Source organism: Etheostoma spectabile, chromosome 24 (genome assembly GCF_008692095.1).
Source record: "Etheostoma spectabile isolate EspeVRDwgs_2016 chromosome 24, UIUC_Espe_1.0, whole genome shotgun sequence".
Lineage (NCBI taxonomy): Eukaryota > Metazoa > Chordata > Actinopteri > Perciformes > Percidae > Etheostoma > Etheostoma spectabile.
In genome coordinates this window covers 2,376,567-2,400,493 of record NC_045756.1, presented here as the reverse complement: position 1 = coordinate 2,400,493, position 23,927 = coordinate 2,376,567, and the positions used below count along the sequence as shown (strand labels likewise).

Here is a 23,927-nt window from a genome sequence, read left to right as displayed (position 1 = left end):
AATGCTGTTCATGTTTGATGTAAAGTTAACGTTAAATTATTTTAACTTACTCAAGTTAACTTGCCTAACGTACTTAAGTTTTGTTATGTACAATACATACACGACTTGGCGTGCCTATTGTACTTACGTGTGTAACTAAACTTACTTGTTTTAAGCCAAATTGTGATCTTTTCCTAAATGTAACCAAGTAGTTTTGTTTCAATTCACAACGTTCACCACATGTTAACCTGGGATCATAACTGGGAGAAAATGCATTTCCTTCAAAACATTATTCAGAATGCAGTTTAGTTGTATAGGCAAGTCATTTTTAAGAGACAGGGTTGTATTGAATCAGACTAAGTGGGTGTAACCTGCTGTCTATCTAATACATGTCTAACAAGGATAGCATCTCCCATATCCACTATATTGTTCCTGCTTCTCCTCTGCCCGTCATTGCACAGTATTTGACAGGCAGACTAACATATCCAACTGAATTTTCCCCACTCCGGAAAAAGAGAAAGTGCAGCTGCATTTCACTGCAAATAGTTAGACACTTAAGATGTCAAGCTTGTGGTTAACTAATGCAGTGCAATGCAGTGATTAAACATCTGAGAAACCTGGTAATGCTAGCTGCGGTACTCCTACAGTAAAGAGACCAAGATACTGTAGCAAGTAAACCGCATATCTAGGTATCAGATCACTCCATACCATGCCTGCAGGTGCATCATAGATTCAAGTTGTGTAGTAGTTGATCTGATGATCAACATGCTAAATAAATTAAATGTTTGACTTTGGTAACACATTGTCATAAATAATTCAAATAATTTTGTCTCATAACCAGGGTATTAATATGCATGTAAACATACATAACATCTTGTATATTGTGCTATTTGCTGATAAAGCATTTTTCCTGTGCTCAATTGCCACTTTCACTGGATCTGTATGATTAACAAAGTAAGAACTAAGACGTTTGTGCATTTACAATCTTGGTCATGTTCCTAAAAACAAAGAGGTCAAAATAGTGTTTATTGAAAGAAAATACAGATCCATTTCCTGTTTATTTGAAATAATGACCGATATATCTAAGCGTAATATCCTGCCTCTCTCTGTTCTGTCCCAAACAAAGCTTTACCCTGCTTACTATGGCAGATGAGCCAGAATCTCCTGCCTGCAGGTCCCTGTTACTATTTATAGACACTGGTTTCTCTACCTCATGATGCAGAGCCCAGACCAGCCCAGATAGCAGCATCCCTTCTCACCAATCTAGGTTGAGATTAATCTGCCAGCCTTTACGGGATCAGTGATAGACGGCCCTGCGCAGTGGAGAGAAATAAATCATCCGTTTCTTGGTTGCCACGCTATATGCTTCAGGGAGAACGGGAGCGGAGAGCACGTGACCAAGACTACAGGGGAGTCTGGATGAGAGAGAGGTGGAGGAGGGGTAGAGATTTGACTGGCATGATGAATAAACAAATGTAGACATAATATACCCGGCTAATTTGCTATGTTGCCATTTGCTCACCATGAAGCATCATAAGCCTCTTTTCTTCACTCGTTATCGATTTGTTTCTGTGTACATATTCCTACACATAGTAATTATATCAGCAGCATGCACAATACAGGCTGCAATTGTACTGTACACACATCACGCATAGGTCTGCTAATGTTTGTAGTCCCACTGCAGGCAGTGGTGTGATGGGGCGGAGCAGTGTGGATGATTAAGCTACACACAGGGGAAGAGGAGCAAAAGGCTTTAGGCCTGGACACAAACTGAGGACCAGAGGATGTTCTAATGTCCCACTGTGTTAAGAGTGCATGTATGTGTTCATGTCCTGTATGTGTGCACAGTGCATGCAATTGTGCAGTGATGGGGAGTGGAGCATCATGACCTTGAAAGACTTGACACTGGATTTCACTAGATTTTGATTCTGTCGATGCATATTCTGTATGAAGTATAGCTTCAAAGTCAATATCCTGCACTAACATAATCTTACAGTTTATTTTTTTCTTTTATGCAATTCCTTAGTCATTTTCTATTATCAAGGCATGTATTAAAGCAATACTTTTGAAATAAGGAAGAACTTACTCTTTAGTTAGATTAATAAACAATAACGAACACTTTGGCTCAGGTTTTGCTGCTATAGCCTGGCTAATGTTAGCTAATGTGAGCAAACTTTAGATAGAAGTTACATTATACACAACTTGCATTACTGACTAAATGTTATGAATATATTGCTCTTGCTCCTGTTACACCAAGTGTTAAAATGTCGCTGATAAACATGATGCCTTTAAAGTAAATGATTCAAGAGAATATTGGGGAAATTTAATGTGCCACTGTCATGTCAGTCATGGCCACAAAGACCCTAAAAACTTGGTTAAAGTATTTCATAAGCATAACTAAATAAGCAACAATATAAAAATAAAACAGGTGGGTATTTAAAGGAGAATTCCAGCCAATTTGTATGTTAAGCTTGAGCACTATAAATATACTAGTACTTTTGACTGAAAAAACCCAGACCTGAATCGGTGCAGGCAACACTGAGTAGCTGCAGCTAAGTGTACAGCTTCCACTGAGCTAAAACGGGGCAAGTTTTTGAGTGCTTTTGTGCCTCTAAACAGACACACAATGCAATTAATATGTCTGTACAACATGAACAGGGCCCTTATGTAACATTTAGATGCGTTTTCAACTCAGACATAATTTTAATTCACCTATCCTGTCTTGAGCTTGCTGGTCGTCCTTATTTATTTGAACCAGAGAATACAGACAAAGAACTTGCCTCACAAGAGTTGGGAAGAACCACACAGAGCTGCTCCAAGCGTGAGCTACAGCTGGCAGTAACGTTATTACTGTGCAAGCCACATGCATATTTATCCCGTTTCCATGTAGTTACATAGTTACTGATATAGTCATAACCACTACAGTGCTCAATTACCTATTTTTGAGGAGGAAATAAACTACAATGTGTTGCCGTGAAGGCAGGGAGGACACCCACTAAACCACCAGGTGCTCGGGGGATTATTGTTGGCTGCGGGAGGCGAGGAAGGCGGGGACGAAGGCTGTCTGCCCGGCAAAGGAATCTGCCACATAGATTGACACTGCCGAACCTCCTACTCACCAACACCAGATCAATCATACACAAAATGGATGAGCTACAAATACACATGGAACTGCTGCGTTATGATTTTTACAAAAGCCTGGCTGAACACACTTATCAATAGCAGCTAACAGCTAGCTTTAGCAGCTAACTAGGCAAGCAAGCTACCCACCGGCAAGATAAAGACAGGGTAGGTGAATTAAAACAATGTCTGAGTTGAACGCATCTTGATTTTACGTAAGGGCCCTGTCGATGTTGTACAGACATATTAATTGCATTGTGTGTCTGTTAAGAGGCACAAAGACACTCTAAAACTTGCCCTGTTAATTGCCGTTTTTGCTCATTCGAAACTTGTACACTTAGCTGCAGCTACTAAGTGTTGCCTGCACCAATTCAGGTCAGGGTTTTTTAATCAAAAGTACTTGCATATTTGTAGCGATCAACATTAACATAAAAATTGGCCGGAATTCTACTTTAAGAGTTTATCAAACATTCAGTTTATCTGTTTTATCACAACTACTGTAGGTAGAGGTTGGTAGTGACCAAACACAACCGTTCATTGCTAAATCCTGATTGATCCACAGAGGTACAGTATATGTGACATCTCCTTTTTCCAGCGGTAACCCTCCCACTTCAAACCAGTTTTAAAAATTTAAAGAGAAACAAAATACAGAAATCTCATGTGAAATGACAGAGTTTGGCAGAAAATCGTGTAAGACCCCATAGTAAGAAGCTCATTGAGAATATACGTTTTGGGTGCATTTAAACTTACTCTGTTGACTTTAAATTAAACACAAGATAATCAACTTCCATGTTCTATTGCTGTGTGCACAACAAAACCTGAAACTAGCATTTTAAATTAAAGGATTTATTAAAAAGAAATACGATAGCAATATCCCTCACACGGTTACCACCAGTGCTCCCCTCTGAAGAACAGGTATCTCTGGAGGTGGGGCCCCGCACAAGTTTCCCACAGGATGATGTATTATTTGTCATTGTCTTAAACTAGCCGGATGTATGTGGGGAACTGCAAAAAGCACTGATTTCATTTCACACACTAACTACCAATTGCACTTAACGTACACAATTTAATCAATCTGCACTTAAGAGCGCTTTTACAGACAGAGGTCTGGTTTGTAAAAGAGATTCTGAATCTAACTGGGAATACTCCTGGTAAAATAAAGAACAAGAAAGGTCATCCAGTTAAATTCTATTCAAGGAAGGCAAAACTCTCAACACCTGATTCCACTCCTTCGGCTGCTACACGTGCGGTCTGTGTCCCAACCACTCTTCCTAATGAGTTTCACGCCCGACATTGTTAAAAAATGCCCGAGGAGGATCGAGTGATTGACCTAAAAGGGCAAAAAAAGCCATTGTGTCCTCTGGATCACCAGGCAGCCACCGCCCTGGCTTTTGTGAACACATCTGGTGACCACTGGTGTGCGGAAAAAGATCCAACTATTGTAGGAGAGCAGAAACTGAAAACAATGTAAACAGAACTCTCTGTCTCTTTGCAAACACACACGCACACGCACACACACACACACACACACACACACACACACACACACACACACACACACACACACACACCTGCACATACACTAACTGAATGATAATCCAAACTGTTTAGATTGTCATTAACCGGACATGGAACAAAGGATGTCAAAAACTTAAAACTCCAATGTACAATACATAACATCTTATGGTGTATTTTCAACTGATACAGTCCAAAAATAAATCCAGCCAGCAGTGAAAATCACCTGAAATGTGTGCTAAAACTTAGAGGATGCTTTCTGAACATGCTGTTCCAAAAACACCACTCCAACAAGACTCATCTTACATTCACATCTCTAAATCTCCTCTGAAATGTGCTCCAGTTTCCTCCTGACTCTGACCTCTTAACAGCACAGGAGGGGGGACACAGTCAGCATTTGTTCACATGTACTGTAGAGCATCCTACCACAGCTGAAAACCAGTGAGCGAGTGTAATTCAGCTTGTCATGGCAGTGTACAGCCTGGAGTTACTATAATGACAATCAATAGGAGACTGACTTTGTTGATTGATATTTGTATGAATGCAGGAATTGCTGGAGGGTACTTTTAAATGACCATCGGCCTGTATTACAAACTGGAGGCAGTGATAGTCTAACAGAGTTCATAGATAATGTTACGAGAACTTCTTAATCTTGGATCCACATGAAACTCTTCTGACAACTGACAAAAGACCTAGTTCTTTTTTTAAAGATTTTTTGGGGGGGGCTTTTCCCTTTATTAGATAGTGATAACGGATAGACAGGAAAGGGGAGAGATGGGGGATGACACGCAGCAAAGAGCCACAGGTCGGATATACCCGGGCCGCCGCAGGACTCAGCCCACGTGGAGCGAACGCTCTTACCGGGTGAGCTAGAGGCCGCCCCAAAGACCTGGTTCTTTGATAGAAACAAAAAGTGTGTGCACATAAATGTGAGGCGAGACTCTAAAAGGTGCAAGAAACATCAAATTGCAAATCTATAAATGATGTCATGTGCGCTGCTAATGGTGAATAGAAGCTCAAGATTGTGCGAGAAAACTGAATTTAGTAAATTACATTGACAGTCACTTTAAGTAATCCAGGTCCTTTTTTACAATGTTTATTACAACATAAGTTATATTCCTCTTTCCAGAGAAGATTTGGATATGTCCCTTACATCCCCCAAAGAAACATGTCAACAATCTGTTTCCTGTACCCTGACACCCTAGTTTCCAAATTTCAAGGAAACATCCCACCCGGCAATCAACTTTCAGCAGTATGGACAGTATAAAGTATGAAAGAATGAGCGTGTGCTAGTAGCAGTAGAAAACAAATACAGTAGTAGAAGTGTACCACCCAGTCACATCCCCTCTTCTGTCTCTCCCCATCTTTGCTACCAGTGCTCAAGCTTTGTTACGCTAACCAGCAATCCAGTGTTTGGGTTTGACACATTAGACAGACTAAAAGTGAGGATACATCGGCCTCTGCTGCTTTGATTTTGACCAGTCTTTTTTTAACCTAACGTCAGTCTCTTTTCAACAGCAATACTAAATTACATTATTAGCCTTTTAGCGATCAAATTTTCCTGTGGCATTAGTATGAACAAAGCAGAGAACGATCTGTTGCCAGCTACGAGCATGCCAATTGGCGGTGTAACAGTTAAAGGGGTCCCCATATAATATCAGAAATAATATATTCTTGGATTTGCCAATCATCTTTATCACGCCTGCAGCTTGTCCAGAATGCGGCTGCTAGACTGTTGACTGGTATTAGAAGGTGGAATCAGATCTCCCCGATATTGGCTTCACTTCACTGGTTACCGGTCAAACATAGAATCAGTTTTAAGGTAATGTTTATAATGCATTACATGGCATGGCCCCTTTATATATTGCTGATCTCCTTACCCTATCGCTCCTTCAGGATTCCAAGATTGTCTAATCAGTTCCTTTTAGCTATTCCACAGTCCCGGATGAAAACAAAGGGTGATCTGGCCTTCTCAGTTGTGGCTCTGAGACTCTGGAACAAACTACCCATAAATAGTAGGTCCTCCTCTACTGCAGAGATCTTTAAGTCTTGTCTTAAAACACATTTTTTTCCTTTGGCGTATGATTTAGTTGAGGGACATTTGCATAGAAATGTGTTGTTTGTGTGATGTTCATTGTGTCTGTATTTGTATTGTCTTCCTTTGTTTTTATAACATAACTTTGTGCAGCACTTTGTTCACCCTAGGTTGATTTTAAATGTGCTCTATAAATAAATTGACTTGCCTTGAAAAACAACAGAGGGTGTCTTTAAGTGTCAACACCAGATTTGTCTGAGAGATTATATTCCATGGCCAGTATAAATCAGAGACCTATTGATTCTCACAAGCTCATTCCAAGAATCTATGTGCATAATCACATCTTGCACAGAGAAGCAGATATGTGACCTCATTTCTATGTTCTATAGGGATCTTTCCTGAGTCTTTCACAACAGCAGGGATGATGAAAGTTTCCATACCTATACCTTGAGATTTAGGCCATAAGGCATACTCTAAAAATGATATCAGATGTAGTAAGTTGATTACATTCTCCACAGTAAGGCCAGAATTGTCACCAAAAGCAGGTGGTGTCTCATCACCTGATGTGCCAGATGGTTTGTTACACAGAACCAACCAATCACAGGAACCGTGACGGAAATTGTTTGGAAAAGGGCAGGCATTTTCAAAAGATACCTGGCAAGTGACTGGATGAAGCCTACATCTATCACCTAAACCACGCCCGTAGCTTCTCATTCTTATTGATTCAGTAAGGTGGAGTTCAGACGTAAATGCATTACTTGAAGCCTGACAAGATGGATATGTTATCCTTTGATTCTCGCGTAAAATTAAGAATCCAGCTGCTGTGCAAAGTAAGGTGCTTCATGCAAAATCCATAAGACTTAATGTAAATCTGTCTATTTACTTTTGATCTGCTTTAGTGGACTGTCTACATGTGCTAAGAGCCAGAGTGAATCTAGAGCTTGTAGCTAGCAATGAGGGGAGATGGATTATCAGCAGCTGTACAAGCCCTGTGATTGGCTGACAGCTTTTGTTGTCATGGTTTTCTTCTCTACAGATGGCCATGGTTACCGTGGCAATGGCAGCAGGATCAGCATCGGCTGCATCGCAGGGAACAATATGCTAAGTACACTAGGAATATCTCTTCATCATCACTTCTTTCTAACCTTGTCGGAGAAGGGATAACACTGCCCTCCAGAAACAGCAAGGGGGTTTGAGATTTTTTGAACTAGCAGGTAGGAAAACTTTCTGCATGTCCTAAAAGCACAAAAAGACTAGAACAAATCGACGTACGTGAGAACACGCTCAAACAAATCCAATGTTCCTGGCTTTTTTTTGCCTGTTTCTCCCTCGGAGATCACAAGGGTCAGTGCAGCGGGTATAAGCTCCTCTCTCGCCCCGGAATGACAGTCCCATCTGTCAGCCAACCTCCGCGGACCTTTCGCATGCATATCAGGACAACTGGCCATCTTGGCAGCACAGGAGGCAAGCCTCCCGCAGCCTATCAACTATACATGCATTAAAATCATGCAGTTAGGAAAACCCGTAAGATTACATGCAAGCTTATTTTTTCCAACTAAATTTTGTTATCTACTGTATCTACTGTTCAATCGCAGTCTCACAACAATAGTGCATCCAAATCAGTCTCTAACTTGTTCTAACTATTACATTTGAACTGCAGCAAAATAAATTAAATGCTTACCATCTTACAGCTTGAATCATTTGAATGCATGATCAGAGTAACCTACCTGATAAATAAATCCTTTGTGGTCGACTGACAGCATGGTGTGCCTCTTTTAAGGTTGGGGCAGGATGCCCGCTAACTCCCCTTGTGCTTGCGGCAATGGTAAGATGAGAAGCTAAGTCTTAGGGCCTGAGCCCCAACCTGGACTCAGAGTGTGCGTTTGTGTTTGTATGAAAGTCAGAGAGAATAGCAGCCAAAGATAGAATCAGCTTCTCTGGTGGAGTATTAGTCAAACCCTCTTCTTAGCCAGACTCCTCCGCCACACTTCCCATGCTGGAATATGGCTGCAATCTCACTCCGAAGGACCCACAAACACAACATGAAAACAAAAGCAGGGAGCTCAGCGCCGACTCTGCCTCCAACTGCTTTCATCCAGGGTAGCATCAAATGTTTCTGACAAGCGTCCATCCGCCAATCCCCCAGGGAGATTAGTGCTCTGACATCACGATGCTGTGCCGTGCACAGTTCTGCCCCGCTGAGCCTCCAAGCCCTGTAGCTCTGTTACCTAAGAGAATCCTTAGGTTGCAGGGAGTCAAACACCATCCTGTACGAGGGGCAAAAACAAAGCCCCAGTACACCTGACAGCTACATGTCACCACACACCTCAAGTAGAAGAAGCAGAAAGCAGGACTGGCGGTGCAGTCTTACCGGATACATTGCATGCATCTTTAAGCGCATGTGTCTGAGTGCGTGTGTCTGCACAACCTACCTGAGGCAAAGAAGCTGCTCTCTGGCTGTAGTGCATTGTCAGCGAAACAGTGATCGAGGCATGGTGTCCCAGAAACCGAACCGGAGAAACAAGAAACTATTTCTGCTGCACTGCCTGAGATGTCAAATCACAATAATGCTGTCTTTGTGGTTTATGTCACCTGATATTTCTTAAAGCTTATAATAGCAAAGATGATTTTGTATTAGGCAGAAAAACTACAATACACAATCTAATTTTCTATATGTCGCTCTCCTCTTTTACCACCTGTCTCTCACGTTCTCTATCCAGCTCTGTACCCTTTGCCTCTACCTACATCCATACTCTCTTCACCCTCCTCCCCACTGACACTGCTATGACTAACTATGGAAAGGAGCACAGCCGGTCTAGGCTCCTAGCTGCAGCAGGGCGGCCTCCTGCCTGCCCGCCAGCCAGTTATACACAGTCGGATCACCAAGTCAAACAGAGATTTCACACTGATCCAAGAACACCACACTCAAAAGAACAAGCTTCACACAACTACAAGAGACTTCCTCCGTCTGTTCTCACTGATCTTCTCCAACCGAAAAATCAACCAGCCCCTAACTGGAAAGCCTGGCAGAGAGCCTGCTGTTATGTCAGGGTTGTAATTAGGAACACACCACTCATATCCAAGTCAAATCTAGGACCAGGACTACTCCAGTTCAAGTCGAGAAGTGGTTGACAGAAGTTTGAAACGAGCAAAAAGCTCTCTCTCTAAATGTACAACAAATTATACTATAGCTGCAGAAAATACAGTCAGGTGATTATTATAATGATGTACAGGAAGATTTCAAACAAGGCAACAGTCAATAGTTAGTATATAGTTCCTGTTTACCAGCTAAACAACTTACTACAGTAAGTTCATACAGGTTAGTTCCCTTTTTAGACCGGTCCAAAATTAAACCAAATATCTATAAAATCACAAATAAAAAAATAAAAATAATAATAGTTTTAAAGTGGCAGAAATATTTTGACAAATCCAAAAGTGGTGCAGACTCATACAAGTCTAACCAGGTAGAAAAAGGCAAGTCACAAAAGAGTCAAAACTGATAGGCAACAAGGCCAAGACAGAGTTATCAAGTTTGGATCCAAGATTAAAGAAATAGTTTGACACTTTGGGGAAGCCAATAAGAGGTAATTGATATGATTGATACATCTCTGTTGTAAAAGAGTGGTATCCATCTTCTCATCTCGCCAGGAAAGTAAATAAGCACATTTCCCAACATGTTGAACTAGATCAGTGTTATGCCATAGCACTGAAACTGTCAGAACTGATGTTTTATAAGTATTTGTACTGAGCTTGTGTTTTAGTGAATTCAAAATGCTACGATTTGTGATAATCTATTCATGATCATTAAATTCCAACAACCTTACAAGTAACCTCGGCTCCAAACGAGCACAAGGATCAACACTGCTGCATTGATCAAACAACTAAGGTGGCAAATAGCAATGCATCCTCACAATATTTAGGAAAGAAAAAATGATATGGGGTATAAATTAAGTTCTAGAAAGAGGAGGATTCACAGTTTAGCCACTGGCAGACACTTTGTGCTCAGTCTTGTCCTCAGTCTGGCTCACAGCCCACAGTTGCATAAGCAATATTTTGTCAGAGCAAATGACAGATGCATGCATCGCAACTCTTCTCCATAACTGGCTCAGTTGTCTGCTTACACTAATATTATGTGAGCTATTTAAAGCAATTTGACTAAATTCCCATTTCTATTATTTGGTTACCCAGCGTGTTCTCAGCCTTGCTCGGCTGCCAGATGCAGAGTGACAATTGTGATCTAAAAATACACAACATTTGCTAAACAAGCTGGCTAATGAAAGCCATAAACTAAATGCATATGTGCAATATTACTATAGATTACAGATATTAGAAAAAAAAACATGGATTGCCAGCATCAGCCAGATGAAGAGAATGAGATGTACTCACCACATCTTTATTTTCTTGGGAACTTTGTTCCTGCAAGTCAAAGAACAAGAAATAAGTCAACTGGACAAATAGGAAAGCATGCAGTAACTTAACTGCCATGCCAGATTCTCATGAAGTAAACTCAAGTGTCCCAAACACAAAAGTAATGAAATATGTGGGTCTAGCAATGAGGCATTCAAATACAGTGCTTCCTGCTGTAAATCAAACAGTGGTTTGACCTTGGCAACCTGAAAACCTGGTTGAATGGAGTACAATAAGATAGGTTGTACTATATACTATACTGAAATATAGTTATGGCCATGTTTTTTAACAAGGAGTACCTGAAAATAGCACCTCACATTCCCATACACATCCTGCTGAAACCATGACAACGCATTGGCTTGCTGCGTAGGCGGAGGGACAGGAGAAGCAGCAATGAGTTATGACAGGGAAGCAACCATACTGCACCGAGACTGCAGGGGAAACAGAACAGCCTTCCCACACACACGCACGCACACACCACATCAGCCCCCTCAGGATTCACTGTACGCTGTGAGCTCTGGAAAACTAAGTCCTCGTGTAACACGTCTAACACTGCGTCCAGAGCAATCACTGCTTTTAAACATGGTGAACACAAAGCAATGTATTTAATTTCTCTCTGGCATCGACAGTGCGTCAAAGGCCGTGGATTTGTGTTTTCTTCTCAGCGCAGTCTCACCTGAATGCTAATGAGGAGAGAAGGACCGCTGACGCAGGTTCTGCCTTCAAGTGGCTCCATATTTTGTGTTTAAGGCATGTATGATATTCTGCCAGTGGGCTCACGGACCTCTGACCTGGGCAGACACGGATTCGACCCCGTTGATCCCTGCTGTACTCAATTTACATATGGAGGGGGACGACACGTGAAGAAATTTGATTACTCTTTTACTTTATGAATTTGTATTATTGTCACAAATTCCGTACAAACGGCCAAATGGGTTAGGAGTAAGTTGTAATATCCCAGTGAAGCTTCTCATTGAAAGACAGCAAGCTCATTACATCCAACTGATGAGCTATATACTGAACCTCCCTCTTGCTCCTCACTGTTAGGATCACACACTTCATGCTCTCATCTCAGTGTAACATCTTAGATCCGGAGTACTGTATACATAAAGCAACAGATTGAAAAGCTTCATAGACTATACAAACTGGGTGGACACGATTTGGTTGAAAGGCCACATATTAAAAGGAGCCTTTCCATGTAAGGTCGTAATGAATAACTATAGCTGCTGTGTAACACTGTGCCAACCTGTACAGTGTATCACAAATGCCTTTTGTGTGAAGGCAGGCGTTTGCAGTGATCCATATAATTATTTGCCTAAATATAAATTGTGGTCAAGGCGAAAATATAAATTTTGCTATTCGTGTTTGTCACGATATCCAGGCGACACCAGTAAAGCAGTCAAAATATAGGTCATTTTGAAATAGAAATATGAATCATACATTGATGTAACGTTTCATCCTAATTGTGTCTGCTTTATTCTAAAGAGAAATTACATAAGCGGGTGACCAATAGTCCATTCAGCTTTGTAATATACAAAGCTACAGTTTATGAAAAAATGAAAATAAACACAATAGCGTGTCTATTTACCGTTGGTAAGAGCGGCTCCATTTGAGCTCCTTGATCCGTGATGTCCATCTTTTCTTCTACTTGGCTTCACTGTAGTCAAGTCGTGATGCGCTGCTCCGCTTCTGTCAAACGGTGGTTGAAGACGGCTTTTTGCGTTTTCCCCTTTTTTTCTCCTCACATTTACCGGCCGGGTTTTCTCAAATGGAGGTAGCACAGCGTTCCCGTCCTGCCCTACATAATTTACGCATGAAGGAGGGAGGCAGTGCTTCCTATTACACACGTTCAACCCTGGACGCGGCGATGATGAGGCGCACAAGTGACACGCGGAGTAGCTGTGCGCATACTTTTATTCAGAAATGCATTTGTGATGGATATTCCTCCATGAACGTGGTTTATAGCCACACAAACAGACATACGTGAATGTTGTATTCGAAATGAGTGTAGGCTCTCTTGTAACAGGATATTTCAATGGCCATGTGTATCACTCAATTGTGAATTTTAATCGACTTGGCGTTTCATCCATAGGGTAGCCTCTCTTAATTGTAATCTCTCCTAGGTAGCCTACAATTTAAATAATAGTTCTGTAGGATATCTTTGTATCCTGAAATCCAGTGTTGAGGCAGCAGCAATACCAATCATGTTGCAATGCCTTAATGTGCCTTGTTTGACGGCCACATGTGCAGCCTATGGCCAGCGACATGCAGGCCCTTTGTTAGAACTGGTTGAAACAGCCGTAGACATCACTGTGGACCGAATCTGCACACAGCTACAGATAGCCTATGCATCAAGTGTTCCTGGTGACAACAAAAACACCAGCAGCAGTAATGCACAGGCCATCCCGTCGTAATGTATATAGCTGCAGCCCGCGATGGTGCATCAGCATCCAAAGTAGGCTACACGAGGATGCTGCTGAAGCGAAGTTTATACACTGGCGCCCTCCTGTGGTGAAACATAACAACCATCAATTAGGCTAAACTCAATTAGCACTGATGCACTGCCAAATAGCATCGGTTGGAAAATCATTCGAATTTGATTTAGTAGTCTATTCACGATGCAATTGTGTTATTTTAATTCAGTTGTACAGGGTTTACACAATCACATGAATATATCATAAGACTGCGATATGTGTGTAATCGCAATTAATTAAGGCAGCCTTTAATAGTGGATTTTAATATGATTAACGTTACTTGAAGGGAAACACATAGCTAGCCTCAATTGGTGTCATCATGGAAGAAGAAGCAGCGGGAAGCCCTGAAGTGGGTTGTTTAAGCAGAGCAATTTTGGCAGAAGGCAGATTCAATTCAATTTCTTTACTGACGGTTTCTGTCCGGGTATGTAACTCTGCAACGAAATAAAACTGAATAACAAAACTAATTAACAATAAATCAAACATACATCGTGGGCATTGGTGACAATCGAAAACCACATAAATACAAATCAACTTAGAGGACATACACACACATTATGTTAAGGTGAACAAAGGGCGTTTCGCCTCTAACCTAGGGGAATGATTGCACCTAAGAGGGTGCGGTCCCTTCCCATGAAGGAGCGTTGATTTTAACTTCCAACTCCTCAGGTGGTCAGATGACCCAACATTATGGGAATATTCCAAAAATGGGGCACATGTCCCTGACAGGCTAAAAAAAAACCTGAAAAGTGATTTAATCAATAGGCTAGCTCTTATTTTATTAAGCCTCTGAGTAAATGTGTTTTATCAATTATCTAGCACCATCTCAGGCTATATGGATCAAATCCCCAGATCACAGAACTGGAGTTTTTTCAGATGGAATTCTGAGGCACACAACCATACCAAAACGGTTTCATCGATTTAGGTATCACTGACTCAAAAAGTTTTGGGGGACCTCGGTCCATCCAGTTGCCATCAACACCGGTGAGAGACAAGTCAGCTGTTGTTGTTGCTGACTGCTCCGGATCCGCCCAGCCAGGCGTCACAGCACCGACAAGATGGCCGAGAGTACGGGACGAAAGTGAGGGTGGAAACAAAAACACTGGCGAGCTATCCTTGCCGCAGATGCCAGACCTGTAGAGCTGCTGCGGGCAAGTTAGTGCAAAGATAAAAGCTGGGTAATCGGTTTATTCAAGACTAAGTTCTGTGGGTGACATTTGCGGTATGCAGACAAGCGTGCACCAAGCCAGCTCGCTGACACAACGTTTGTCAGGTTGTATGCGTTGGCTAGCTAGCTAGCTAGCGAGCTAACCATGTTAGCTAGCTGACAACACCGTTAGCGAGAGAAAACGTTTTCAGAAAGTGACAGTTGGGTGATTTGGAAATAAATAGTTGTTGCTACTTCATCGTTTTTTAGAATTACAATTTGTTGCAGCGGCATAACGTTAACTTCCCTGAGTGGGGAATTTGATTCAACGCACTAGTTAACGCTTAGCCAGCCGGTTAGCAAAGTAACATTGCGGATTTCTTGCTTGCAGCTTCAGAGTTAGCATTAGCAAACGTCTGTTAGCTTGCTCAGCTGTTTTTGGATGACTTGGGGTTGGGACACCGGAAAGATATACCAACCTGTGCGGAGGGACATTTTTCTCTCTACATAAAAGTTCCTGTGACGGTTCTCAGTGGGCCTGTGTCACTAGGTGTCTTGGAGGATTGCTAACATTAACGGTAACGTTACCACAGCCAGGACAGTAAACATAAGTCAAGCCGAGGAGAGCTCAACACTGCGTTGTTGGAGGCGCAAATCCAGTCAGCATCACCATGGCCCATTCTCCTGTTCAGGGTAACCTGCCGGGGATGCAGGTAAGCCAAATGTCTTTTGAATTTGCTCCGCAATAAGTAGCTAGTTGCGGTCACTGCCAGAACAAAATGTACACTCTTTGACTGACTCCATGCTGTGGGTTTGTGCACGGTGCACTGCACACCTATCCAGCTCTGTGACTTTGGTTATCTCAGGGACACCTCGTAAAATCTCACACGCGTGGTTGGAAATATTTGAAATGCGTAATTGGCAACATGAATTGAGCAAATGCATGTCAGGCGTGTAATTGATGACAAAATGAATTAAAAAAACATAACATCTCAAACATCGTAAACATAGTTTAGTCCATTAGCTTAGCAGAAATTTACATTTTTGCTATGTCGTCATAGTTATTTTCATGTAAACTAAACAAACAAAAGGATACGCATTAAACCCAAAATTCCGATATTTCAACCATGACTTGAAAGCGTGGATATCCTTTGCTCCACTCTACAAAAAAAACTAACACATGAGCCTTTTTCTTTCCTCTGCTGCTATCTTTAGGAGTTTGCCTATAGGGGATAATTGTGTTGGGTAGATGACTAGAGGAGATAACTGTTACTAATGTAAACTGCCTCATGCACCAGATTTAGACTGTTTTGTTGATCCCCAGTGGGGAAATTCTTATGGTGCCGTGCATGCGTGTTAGCAGATTTCTCTGCTTTGGAAGCATGTAGACTCAGAAGTTGGGTGAGGATGCATCAGAGGCTGGAGACTTGGCACCAATTAAGACAACATAAGAAGGGTGCTAAGTTGGAAAGAAGTGTTTGCTGCAAGTCAGGTGAAGGTGCTCCTAAATTAAATTGCAGGACATGATTCAAGTGCACTCAAAGTTTTAGCTTGTCAGTCAAATTGTCTGGCAATATTTAAGTTTTAAGACAAGTGTAAATTGTAAATCTTGCAGAAAAAGTTAGTGTTTGACTTAAAGCTCTTATTTCAGTTAAAATCCTGTTCCCAAACAAAGCACATTGAAATATGACTTATCACTTTGTTTCTGTACCACACTTTCCATAAGCAGAATTATTGTTTTAATTTCTTAAATACATTTACTATACTATACTAATACTTTCATGGCACTAAAAGGGTCTGCATTGGTGACATTCCTCTTGGAAGGCAGCTGTTTCATCTCAATAAGGGCATATATTGACCCTTTCTCTGCTCCAAAGTCATCATAAAAGGAAGTTGTTTTTGTCAGCGCCTGCACTTGTGTTTCCCATAGAGCAGCCTCTGGAGAGTTAAGTCATTTTAGTTTACTTCCTGCGATGTTCAAGGCTTTTTTTCAGCCAAAATTTAGATACACATGCTACAGTGTGCTACAGCCAATCACCACAAGCGTTGTTTGATTTAATGCGACATATGATTGGCCCACTACTGCAGCAGCTACAACCCATACAGCCTGGTGTGGTGAATCTCATGGAGTTGGCAGTTCAGCCACTACAACGTTTGAAAGTATGGCTTAACCACACACCTGTGGCGTCTGATCAAAATAAATGCATGACATGAGAAAAGATCTTTTCAAATGATCTACTCTGTTGATATCGGTATCATGTTAAGGCTATTGATATTGTATAGACATTGTTCACAATACCCAGCCCTAGTTGGTATACCAAAAAATGCTCATATAGTGGTCTTAAATTTGTGAAAACTTTACAAATGATGGAAGTATTTAACATGTTCAATCTTTTTTTCTTTTTTGCCAAAACTGTTATTTGCTTGTATCTGTTATATTATTGCAAATGGAATATCTTTGGGTGTGGGACTGTTGATTGGGCAAAACAAGACATTTAAAGACATGCCGGTGGAGACTTGAGAAACTACTCATTTTATAAGCTCGTCGATTATTGGGAAAGTATTCGGCAAATAAGAAAACCCCCAAAGATGCAGTAGGGTATTTAAAGGACCAACATGTTATTTTAAGAGCATATTTTGTTTCATTTACAATTCTTTTTAACCTGCCTGTTATCCAATTGTTACACTCTTTCCCTTTCATTCTCCTGTGTCTGTGTACACAAACCAGGTGCTGCAATGAGTGAATTAATGTGTCCTGTAAGAATGGCACCCTGCTGGTGTTTCCTATTTACTCCCCAACATTCAGTTCCTTTTCAAACATTCCTTTTTCTTTCCCTTTTTTCTTTTTAAATCCTCCTTCCCCTTTCCTCCCCTTCTTTGTTCTCCCTCCCATCACTGCCAGAATACCAAAGCTGACCCGGAGGAGCTGTTCACCAAGCTGGAGCGCATTGGCAAGGGTTCGTTTGGCGAGGTGTTCAAAGGCATCGACAATCGCACCCAGAAAGTAGTGGCCATCAAGACCATAGACCTGGAGGAAGCGGAGGACGAGATCGAAGACATTCAGCAGGAGATCACAGTGCTGAGCCAGTGCGACAGCCCCTTTGTCACCAAGTACTACGGCTCATACCTGAAGGTGATGCTTGTCACACAAATGCTGTCACAGGAAAAGGTTATAGTCTGTATAGTATGCATTCAATTTAAGTTGACTTTCTTAGTTAAGTATTTTTGCATCAGTTTTCCCCTCCGAGTCAAACCTCCAAGTGAGTATATGAGAAGGATTTGTCTTCCTCTACCCACTTTTACCCTGAATAATCCTAAATTAAAAAGGGATTAGCCTCAGACGACTTCAGACACCCACCAAGCCCTTATGTGTCCTCCTGACTTGTTTCGGAATGCACCTGGCTCTTGACACTTCGCAATAAGCCAGTAACCACCTTCATAAACGAGCTATGAATACGTCTCCACAAATGCCCTGTTGTGCTTAATGACCCCTTTTGCTCATCACTGGCAGCTCACTCTCTTTCTCTGTCTCCGCTGTTCAGGACACAAAGCTATGGATCATTATGGAGTATTTAGGTGGAGGCTCAGCATTAGATTTGGTAAGTGATTCCTGCTTTGTGTTTCTGTTGCACTGAGGTTTGTGATTGCTAAAGATGCACGTTGATGTATCGGAAACTCTTGACAGCCTCACTTCTTTTCCTGACATCACGCAGTGCTGCTCTCAAAGTGAACAGTAGGGTTTGCTCAGCCAGTCACCTGCTGGGCCGAATCAGACATCCTGAAGCGTCTCATCTCGTATCTTGTCCTTTATCAATGTAGTTTCTTGATTAGGTTAGAATAATTTCCTCATTCATTAAATACTTTTCCTTGCCTGAAGCGTGATAAGCCTTATATTACATTTCCTTAACATACTATGAAAATAATAATTTCCTGTGACATTAGCGGTGAGGCACGAAATGCGGCACCTCCACTAAAACACATGGTGCAAAATGCTGAACATGCTTCTCCTCTTCCTGGATTATTGTACGATTTCTTTAGTTTTGGGGAAATCAGCTTCTGCACACTCCAATGTGACCAAGTTCTGTGGGATTTGGTTTGTGGTGTTCAAAGCCTATCTATAACAGTTTCACAGTGCAAGCTATTTACAGATTCCACCCAACAGGGTTTTAAACTCTCCAACAAGCTACTTCAAAAAAAAGGCCCCATGACTTGTATTCACAGTCTATAGTTAAACACAATTGTATAGCCTACTTTTTAACCACGCTAACGGTTAAACTGTTAATTGTTAACATCCCTAGAAGAGCGAGGTTAGCACATTAAGTAAGAGAGTAAAGAATACATGCTATGGATGAATAAGATATATTAGGCTTTGATACACACGCAATCCTTGTTAGTAGATACATTTATTGTTGCTTTGGCTCTTTCCATTGGAATATTTAATATCATTTTAGGCAAACTGCTTTCTTTAAATCTGAATCACAGTTGTGTGCGTTTGGCTTTAGTCATTGCTTTTGCTCTACTGTCAGCCCTGTAGAATTATTAATCACCCACCCTAATGCTCAGCTGACACCCACAGCTCATTACTTTTGTGTGTTTCTCTCCTAAAAGATGGAGCCCGGAGCTCTGGATGAGACCCAGATCGCCACGATCCTAAGAGAGATCCTCAAGGGCCTGGAGTATTTGCACTCTGAGAAGAAGATCCACAGGGATATCAAAGGTAGCTGACTGAGAGCGCTGCTATTAGAGGACGACGGTTTCAGCTGACTAAATGGCATCATTGAGCACGCACACAAATATCACGTAGCACGTTAATGGTATTGACATCCACTTATGGTTTTGTGTGTTATATAGTTAGAATTTCATCGGGGAGTTGAGTTGAACGCTGCAGCGGGTTTCGCTAAAAGGCTTCTCAGTTCCCTCTTTGTTGAATAAATTGACGATGCAGATAAATGGCATTGACTGAAGTGTCTGGAGATGCGGCAACTCTCTCGGAGCTGTATCGCACCAACCTTTCCCTGTGTCCTCCTCTCCACAGCTGCCAACGTGCTGCTGTCCGAGCAGGGAGAGGTGAAGCTGGCTGATTTTGGCGTGGCGGGACAGCTCACCGACACTCAGATCAAACGCAACACCTTTGTTGGCACACCCTTCTGGATGGCCCCCGAGGTCATCAAACAGTCGGCTTATGACTCTAAGGTAAGGTCAAAGACGACTCTTACTGTACACTGGAGAACAATAAAGTCTGATGTTGCCTTTCTTTAAATGATCATTTCTTTAATGTTTAATTTCTTATACTGCACTGTAACTTTTATTCTTGTGTTTTATCTGTTTTTATTTTTGAACTGTTCTTTAACTGATTTTGTGTAAAGCACTTTGAATTGCCCTGTTGCTGAAATGTGCTATACAAATAAAGCTGCCTTGCTTAAATTGGCTAAAAACACAAATTCTGTCAGCGTGGTAGTGCTAGCCTAGCAGAGAATATCAGCCAACTGTCTCGGTGCGCTGCATTTAACTTGAGAATCAGACCTAAGCTGAGAGGGGCTTTGCTGGGTTTGTGAGTCACCCAGATCATTCTTGTCCGTGCTCCGAAACAACCTGCTCGCTCCAGTGTCTCTCAGCTGAGTCCGCCAGCCCGCTCTGTGTGTACTTCAGTTTTAAAAAGGTGCATTTACAAATAGTTGTATGGTGTGTGTGAGAAACAAAAGCCAGCTTCAGTCTTCTTTGTGTCCTTCTCACGTCCCTTAAATTGCATGCCCTGCTCCTCTGTTTGCCTTCCTTCCTCGCGTCATAGTCTGTTCCACCGAGGAAGCATGGCAGAGACGCAATGAAATCATGGGAGGAGAGAGGAATCGAGGAAATGTGTTTCAGAGGAATGAGATGTTTATCTTTTCCTCTGAAGCGCCACATCAATTTGTCAGTGTATGATTGCAGATAGCAATGGGTTTGAGCTGCACGGCTTCCAGGAAGGCTGCTCTCGCTGATAGCTCCTCGGAGATCCCTCCTCGATGCTTGATTCTTTCTCCTCCATAGCTGAAATAAGAGCTTTGAGACGGCCGTTACGAAGGAGGGCCACAACAACTTCCGCTTCAACAGAGGAGTCAAATAAGTCATCATTGCTCTCCTCCAGTGTGTCACACCAAACATCTTATATGTGCTCATCTCAGGCTGACCCTGTCAATCAGGCTAAAGACACACCCACTCTAGCAGACATGGACTGGTCCATAACACTGGAGAGAGCCAATGGGAAAACCTTTTGTCGCTCCGATTGTTGGTTGGCTTGTATGTTTTCACCACGTCTCCCTGTGCTCTCCAGGCAGATATCTGGTCTCTGGGCATCACAGCCATCGAGCTGGCGAAAGGCGAGCCGCCCCATTCAGAGCTCCACCCCATGAAGGTTTTATTCCTCATCCCAAAGAACAACCCGCCCACGCTGGAGGGCAACTACAGCAAACCGCTTAAAGAGTTTATCGAGGCCTGTCTGAACAAGGAGCCCAGTTTTGTAAGTAGTGTCTATATTTTTAAAGATTTAGCTTTTTGTCTGCACAGATTATGCTTCTCCTGACTGCATCATGTGCTCATCTCACTTGCCTCCCGTCTGCTCCACAGAGGCCAACTGCCAAAGAGCTGTTGAAGCATAAGCTGATTGTCCGTCACGCAAAAAAGACCTCCTACCTGACTGAGCTGGTGGACAAGTACAAGAGGTGGAAGGCGGAGCAGTCTAGAACCGCAGAGTCCAGTTCTGACGAGTCTGACTCGTAAGTCTGATTCTGTCCTCCTCACTTTGGATGGCTAGTTTTTTCTGGTACACCAGTCATTTATGTCTTTTAACTCATGCCTTTTCTCAAGTAAAAAATAAAAAGTCCATTTGACACAAACTCATCCCGCTGAAAGAGAGACACATCCTCTGTTCTGCTCTCCTCCCACGTCTGTTATGATGGGCTTTATGCACTTAACATGCATGACTTCATCTCTCCTCCTGATAATGTTCAAAGCCTCTCTATAATCTGTCCAATCAGAGAGCAGGATGGCCAGGCGTCGGGAGGGAATAACTTTGGCAGTGATGACTGGATCTTCACCATCCGGGAGAAGGACCCCAAGAAGCTGCAGAATGGGGAGGGACAGTCGGGGACAACAGACCAGGTGAGACATGAGTGCATGAGCTTAAAAACAATCAAGACCTTCGTTCCACTCTGATAGAACGACATTGCCGAGCTAACCCACAGTAAGATGGTGTGATGTTATTTAGGGAAATACGCCGTGCTGATTTTAAAAAGATTCCCCCTAAGGTGAAGCTGCACTATTTTAATTTGCTTCCACTGCACCCGTTCTCATGTCTCTGTCTCTCTCCCTTTCCACAGACAAAAGACATTCCAAAGAGGCCTTATTCACAGAGCCTGGCCACAGTCATCTCTCCTGCATTAGCTGAGGTAGGGAACCCCGCCTGGATAACCAACAGACTGGCTGACCACAAATTATTCTCCTTTACACAGGCCTAAAATAAATATAGTGAAATGTTGCATGCAGAATTGGTGCCTAAAAACAGACCCTTGCTTGCACTTCAAACCTTTTTTTTTTTTAATACTTTGGTTCAAACAACCTCTGGATCCAGTTAGAATTACACCCAGATGGGTCCCTGGTCTTATTGAATTGGTGCTCTCATCTCAATCTAACCAAATCTCTGCCTTCTCGCCTTCCTCCGGTCTCCCAGCTTAAGACGAGACAGGAGCAGGTGAACGGGAACCCCATGGTCCTGGATGAGCTGAGGGAGGCCATCTTGCTGGCTGAGGAGGCCTACCCTGGCATCTCTGATTCCCTGGTGGCTCACATGGTCCACAGGCTCCAGAGGTAACACCTGTCTCAGAATCTTAAAGAAGCCTAAGAGGCCAGTGAGAGAGAAAAAAACGTGTGGTGATCCATTTTCTAATAGGCTTTTCTGACCTGGTTTTAACATTTGTCACCTGAGTTTTCTCAGGTTAATAAGTCAAATTTTTTTCATCTGTGAAGACTCTCATCCATAAGTACACTTCCTTCTGTGCAGTGACGCGGTCGGTGGGTGTAGTTTGGTAGAAAGGGCATAGTTCCCCCAGGAAACTGCTCCCACCCGGGTCTCTGGATTATCTTGAGTAACCAGGTCATGATTTCTGGAAAGAGATTTGTTGTTTTTTTCTTGACACTTTGAGCACCACAAGCCGAGTGCCATCGTTCTATTATATTTAAGAGAAGGCCGGTATCTTCAACCCCTGGCAATTCACACCAAAAATACTCTATACTGATGGATGATCACTTTTTACATTTAAGAGGAAAAAGATGTTTGATTTTGGAGTTAATGGTTTCTTTTAACTCAAACACAGTAGAGAAAACAATTTAGATTAGACTTAGAAAGTGATCACCAGAACTATTAGTTCACCCTTGCTTCCCTTCCTTATAATGTAATCTAAATGTTTTCATTCATGCAGTTGATGATGATAATTTACCATTTGTTTTCTTTTTCCTGCAGTTTCTCCACAAGCAGGACGTCTTCCTCCTCCCACTAGTAATTGGCTGTCTGCCTCAGTCCTGCTCTCCCAGTTCCCCCCAGCCCCCCAACCCCACCGCCAGGTCAGAGGATTAAAAGTCAGGGGCCAAGCCATTCAGTACCAGCTGACCACGTTTGACCTCCTGTGTGGAGATTGTGTGGTGGGGGGGGTGGGCTAACCTAGCCTGTAATAAAAGTGACTGAACTCCAAAGCGGAGGATAACAGAAAAACCTTGCAGAGCTTCTTTTAGCCACTAAGAGAGGAGAAGTTCAGGGGGCAGCAGAACCCGTGGAATCGGCTGTGATTGGACAAGACTCTAAGTCGGAGCTAAACCACCAGAAAAACAACAGCCAAGTCGGACTCTGAGCTCTGTATGTGCGAGACTTCTCCAGCCTCACACCATGGAGTCTCGACGTGGAATTTGCTCGCCAAGGAGCCGAAAAATCTCCCCCAAATCTAAGACTTCATTCCCCCTCTTCATGCAGGTGTCATATTCCCGGAACCTCTGAAAGCATGCTTGATGAACCTGCAGGTATATTATCTTAGTGTGCAAGCAGCGTGTGCGTGTGTGTGTGCGTGTACGTGCGCACATGTGTGCTTTGTGTATGTAAGACTCCCTGTTAAAAGCAAATTGCAGCATTCTTAATGAAACCTCAGGTAAAGTGCTTTAAGTGGATTTTGTCCTCCGAGGCAGAGGCGGGGGCGGGGGGGTGGGGGGGGGGTTGCCATGCTGTACA

General features: G+C 42.5%; 2 protein-coding genes across 6 annotated transcripts in view; one reads left to right on the top strand and one right to left on the bottom strand.

The window, feature by feature from the left end:
• The window catches only part of LOC116673983 (sodium-driven chloride bicarbonate exchanger), a 42,812-nt gene extending 29,674 nt beyond the window's left edge, over positions 1–13,138 (bottom strand). For 2 of the 5 annotated variants that reach the window (XM_032506434.1, XM_032506435.1), the window contains exons 1-2: positions 12,645–13,138; positions 11,036–11,065 (exon numbers count right to left, since the gene is read on the bottom strand). In XM_032506434.1, coding sequence (XP_032362325.1) covers positions 11,036–11,065; positions 12,645–12,692 — 78 coding nt within the window. In that variant the 5' untranslated portion in view covers positions 12,693–13,138. Of the gene's footprint in view, positions 1–8,376; positions 8,849–9,081; positions 9,322–11,035; positions 11,066–12,644 lie in introns of those variants that run through there. The other 3 variants (XM_032506439.1, XM_032506438.1, XM_032506437.1) reach the window with 3 other exon arrangements.
• A 1,358-nt stretch (positions 13,139–14,496) lies between these two features.
• stk24b (serine/threonine kinase 24b (STE20 homolog, yeast)) lies at positions 14,497–23,383 on the top strand. The gene is made up of 11 exons (XM_032506450.1): positions 14,497–15,390; positions 17,580–17,810; positions 18,220–18,276; positions 19,286–19,394; positions 19,713–19,870; positions 20,988–21,173; positions 21,281–21,429; positions 21,691–21,814; positions 22,033–22,101; positions 22,383–22,519; positions 23,172–23,383. Exons 1-11 carry the CDS (start codon positions 15,349–15,351, stop codon positions 23,206–23,208), a joined length of 1,299 nt encoding a protein of 432 aa, XP_032362341.1. The 5' UTR covers positions 14,497–15,348; the 3' UTR covers positions 23,209–23,383.
• The last annotated feature ends 544 nt before the right edge of the window (positions 23,384–23,927 follow it).

What these genes read in the sequence shown, in the direction of transcription:
- stk24b (XM_032506450.1), top strand. Translation starts at nt 15,349, where the DNA reads ATGGCCCATTCTCCTGTTCAGGGTAACCTGCCGGGGATGCAG. An exon ending in AGTCGGCTTATGACTCTAAG is followed by an intron (nt 19,871 to 20,987) that starts GTAAGGTCAAAG and finishes TGTGCTCTCCAG; the next exon opens with GCAGATATCTGGTCTCTGGG. An exon ending in ATGGTCCACAGGCTCCAGAG is followed by an intron (nt 22,520 to 23,171) that starts GTAACACCTGTC and finishes TTTTTCCTGCAG; the next exon opens with TTTCTCCACAAGCAGGACGT.